Source organism: Solanum stenotomum, chromosome 6 (assembly GCF_019186545.1).
Source record: "Solanum stenotomum isolate F172 chromosome 6, ASM1918654v1, whole genome shotgun sequence".
Taxonomy (NCBI): Eukaryota; Viridiplantae; Streptophyta; class Magnoliopsida; order Solanales; family Solanaceae; genus Solanum; species Solanum stenotomum.
In genome coordinates, this window is record NC_064287.1 from 44,670,082 (window position 1) to 44,674,197 (window position 4,116).

A 4,116-nucleotide genomic window follows, 5' to 3' on the forward strand; every position below is an offset into this window, starting at 1 on the left:
ATAAAGCAGCCATATGCAGATCTGATTTGACTGGTTTAGAGTACTAATTGGCAGAATTCCTGGTATTGACAGATATGCTGGTCAAAATTGAGAAAGTCATCCATGAATTGGGAGATAATACAGTACTGTAGCTGCACCAAGAGGCTGACATATATATATATATATACACACAAAGCATAGCTTGGTTTCCTCTTAATTTTTGAAACATGGGAGTTCTTTTCATTCTCTTTTGCAATTTACTTATAAACTACATCAAAACAAGCAAACAGTTGTAACTTGTACTGGACATTTTTTCCTGTGAATTGTTGGTTTGAAGCAATTAGATTAGCTATCTCGAGTAAAATGGATAAGTTCAAAATTATGATTTAATTTCAGACAAAAAATTGCTTTGTACATAGTGTTTAATTTGTTGCAGATGAGCAACCTACACCCCTCATGCACCGTCTGTATGTTTGTTAAATTGGTCCTATGAGCTTCTAAGTAAAACATGTAAAATTTAGGGGGGAAAATGAAGTGAAGAACCAATTCAATTTTGATGCATGTTAGAGACTTATATCCAGTTTTTAGTTGACAAACCGGCATTGTTTCCTGATCTGCCCCTGGTCTCCCGTGAGCACTTGTATTGAAGCCAACTTGTTCATGGCCTTACCCAACTTAGTGAACCATCCCTTTTCATCGTCACCAAACTTCTGGATAAAGTCCTTTGTTCTGGGATCTTCATTCAAAAGTCCATCAGATTCAAGCAATGCTCTCTTCCCCGACAGCTGTTTGTAGTAAATGGAGTCCATCTTGTACTGTGTGGTGGTATCAAAAGCCAGAGTACTCATTGGGCTGGTACATGTGAATTTCATAACTCCAGCGAGTCTTGGATCTACCATAGTAGCCTTCACTGGATCATCCACTCTGTAACGGAAGCTGAAACAATGGGCTACTCCAATGGAGTGGGCACCAATTAGGACAACCAAATCCTCTTCATTCAGACCTTTCTTTTTAAACAGGTCAATCATCTTGTCCACTGTACTATCAGGAAGTGGGAGGTTTCCAAGAACATTTGCTTCAAGGGATTCCATTCCATCACGACGTCCACCAGGCACATCGTAGTAAGGGACACCTGATACAACAAAGGCATCCCTTGACAAGTATACCAAAAGATCAGAGCATGAGACTATGCCAGGACATTCTGCCTCAAGCTCAGCCTTGATCTCGTCAATGAGTTCAAATCCCCTAACTGTTGCACCATTGGAGGGGGCGAGTTTCTCTACCCTTGCACCACTTGGTGTCTTGTCTAAGAATAGAGACGCATCACATCCCTGTACATTAGATAAATGAATTTTCATTAAACTTTTAAGGTTTCTTTTGGTTGTCATTGTCAAGAAAGCATAGAAACCTATTTCAGAGGTGTACATTGTAGAATCTGCACAGTGAGGTAAAGACTGAAAACTTACATTGACAAAGCAATCATGGAACAGAAGACGTGGAATTGGAGCAGCCATGCTGGAATCATTCCCAAAAGCTCTGGTCATTCCATCCTTAATAATCTTCTCAGCATTCGGGCAAGTGTAATCGTAAAATCCCACTTGTAATCCAGCATGTTTGCGATTCTCCTTAATTTCTTCCGGTGTTGGATGGTTCTGAGCAGCACCTGGCTGTTCAGGCACAGTTTGTTGGTCTGATGGATTTTGTGTTATAGGTGCACCCCCATATCCCATCGCCACAGGCGGCCCTTGAGTTGCTCCCGGATATCCTGCAGGCACATTGTTAGCAGGCACAGGATTAGGTGTTGGATCAACTGGAACAGGGTTAACAGGCACAGGTGTTGGATCAACTGGAACAGGGTTAACAGGCACAGGTGTTGGATCAACAGGTGTAGGTGTAGGTGTTGGATCAACAGGCGTTGGAGTTACAGGTGCAGCATCTTCTTCAGGTGCAGCATTCTTATCATTATAACGAAAATTTGCCCACAGATCATGCACTGCCTTTGCTCTTCTTATCAATGCCTCCTTAACTTGCTTTTCGCTGAAGTGAGCGACACTATTAACATGGATCGGTACATCATTGTTATCGGACTCGTTTACTTGGCCAACTTCAGGTAGATGATCTACAAATGCTGAGGCCAGCGAAGGGAGGACAATGCAAATAAAAAAAAGACCAGCGAAAATCCTCGCCTTCGCTGCCATCTTTCTAATAGCATTAATGTTGTTCATTGATATTCAATATTTCCCATTTATAAACTTATTAAGCTTTGACTGGGAATAACTTGAGGCTATCATTGTTAATAGCCTGTAAACCTTAAAAATCTTTAGGTAGTTATTTTCATTTTGGTTGGACTAATAATCTTGTCAACCCTCAAAACAAGGGGGTTCCTTCCTGACATATCTAACAACTTTAATTTATGTTTCTTTTTTCTTTTCTCATTTCCCTAGTTGCTAGGAGAACAATAAAAAGGAAAAAAGAAGAAACAAATAAGAATCTTAGTATCGCTCTTTTATCATCATCGTATTTTAGTGATATATTATTATTCCGAGTTATTACCACTAAATATTATTTTTGTTGCGGGTTTATGTCCAACACAAGTGATGTAACTTCTTGTATGTGGTTGCGTTAATTTTGATGCTTATAGGTTATGTTAGCCTGCATAATGCAGCCAAAATTTGTATAAAAACAAGATCTTGTTGCATTAGAAAAATCAAACACATTGCTCTTCTAATATATATATATATATAACTTCTTATTCTTCATAATCTCACAAGAAATACATTAAAGCAATAGCTATGTCTTCTAAGTATGCATTCCTAGTTCTACTAGTTTTACTCTTTCCTCAATTCTTTTCATCGTTAAGAAACTTTGTATTTGGCGTTCCAGCTCAATTGTCTCAAATACACCCTTTTCCTTGCTCGAATCAAATCAAGACGTGTAGCTCTCTACTTTACCACCACAATGGTCTCAACAAAGACCAAATCGCGACATTTTACTCTGTCAACAAGTCACAAATAGAACCAATTGGTCACTCGCGAGGGATACAAGACTATCTAGTCACAGTCCCTTGTACTTGCAAAAATGTTAATGGTACCATCGGATACTTCTACGATACATTGTACGCGTTGCAGCCTGGCGATACATTTCCTAATGTATCGCAACAAATTTATAGTGGGGAAGCTTGGAAAGTTGGAGGAGAAGAGAAAAGTTATCTAGCTGGAGATGAAGTAACCTTCCATCTCGTCTGTGGATGTGGAGAAAAGGATGATTCTAAGCCTATTGTTACTCATACAGTACAAGAATTTGATAGTTTATCAAGTATTGTAGATCTTCTTTCATCTAAAGTTGGTGATATAGAAAAGCTAAATCCTTATTTGGGACAACGACCACAGCTCCTTGATGTTGGTTGGTTGTTGTATGTCCTTATGGAAAGAAGTTGAAAGGAGTTTAGTGTCATTTCCTTTTGAGAGTTTTCAATTTTTAGTATGATTTTTACCTTACTATGTTGCCACGCTATCTTTGTCAATGATACTCTTAAATCTTAATTAAAAGTCTTATCGTTATTGAGTTCAGAGTTGTGCCTACAGGTAACATGTCTTATTGCGTGGAAATGATCTCCTATGACCACTTATAAATTGAATAGAAGAAAATAATCTTTTCAAATCTCTATCTCGATCTTATGTGTTAAAATGAATTCATTTGTGTAAGAATGAACATTTCTTATAAAAAAAAAGGCATAAAACTAAAAATAAATTCATAAATTTGATTTTTCGTGTGTATTAGCTCGTAAAATGAATATTCAAAAATCGTCTTAGAATATTTTTTATTAAATTAGTACTAGTTACTAAGTACATTATATTTTTGAATAAATAAGTTAATTATGTTATTTCGTTAAAATTAAGAAACTTGCTATTTAAATCCTAGCCAAATTTACTAAATTGATTACGTTCTTAATTAGAATTGACCATGATCTAATTTGAAATCTAATTGTAAATCTAACTATTTTATTACCTCACTTTAAACTCAAACTTTTAGACCAAAGACCAAATTTGGGCCTTGGGGCACGGCTCCCTGAGGCAGGGGAGGGGGGAGTAGGGCCTCAGGGCACGACGCCCTGGTGAGGGCGAGGGGGGGGGGGGG

The 4,116-nt window shown here is 37.9% G+C and overlaps 2 protein-coding genes across 3 annotated transcripts in view; one reads left to right on the forward strand and one right to left on the reverse strand.

Annotated features, from left to right (window-relative positions):
* LOC125868787 (putative G-type lectin S-receptor-like serine/threonine-protein kinase At1g61610) overlaps positions 1-91 on the forward strand; it is a 1,846-nt gene extending 1,755 nt beyond the window's left edge. The window contains exon 7 of the mRNA XM_049549348.1: positions 55-91. Within this exon, the coding sequence (XP_049405305.1) occupies positions 55-91 (37 nt within the window). The remainder of the gene's footprint in view (positions 1-54) is intronic.
* A 268-nt stretch (positions 92-359) lies between these two features.
* On the reverse strand, positions 360-2,192 carry LOC125869044 (peroxidase 39-like). 2 transcript variants are annotated; one of them, XM_049549606.1, is made up of 3 exons: positions 1,871-2,192; positions 1,446-1,813; positions 360-1,310 (listed from the first exon to the last, which is right to left on the reverse strand). In XM_049549606.1, the coding sequence occupies exons 1-3, from the start codon at positions 2,175-2,177 to the stop codon at positions 564-566; spliced, it is 1,422 nt and encodes a 473-aa protein (XP_049405563.1). In that variant the 5' UTR covers positions 2,178-2,192; the 3' UTR covers positions 360-563. The 2 variants fall into 2 exon arrangements, with proteins under 2 accessions (XP_049405563.1, XP_049405562.1); XM_049549605.1 differs by having other exon boundaries at positions 1,446-2,192.
* Positions 2,193-4,116: the final 1,924 nt, after the last annotated feature.

Bases quoted from the DNA above. Each gene is read 5' to 3' on its own strand.
- LOC125869044 (XM_049549605.1), bottom strand. From the start codon at position 2,177: ATGGCAGCGAAGGCGAGGATTTTCGCTGGTCTTTTTTTTATTTGCATT. The intron at 1,311-1,445 runs GTAAGTTTTCAG...TCTAATGTACAG, and splicing joins TCCATGATTGCTTTGTCAAT to GGATGTGATGCGTCTCTATT.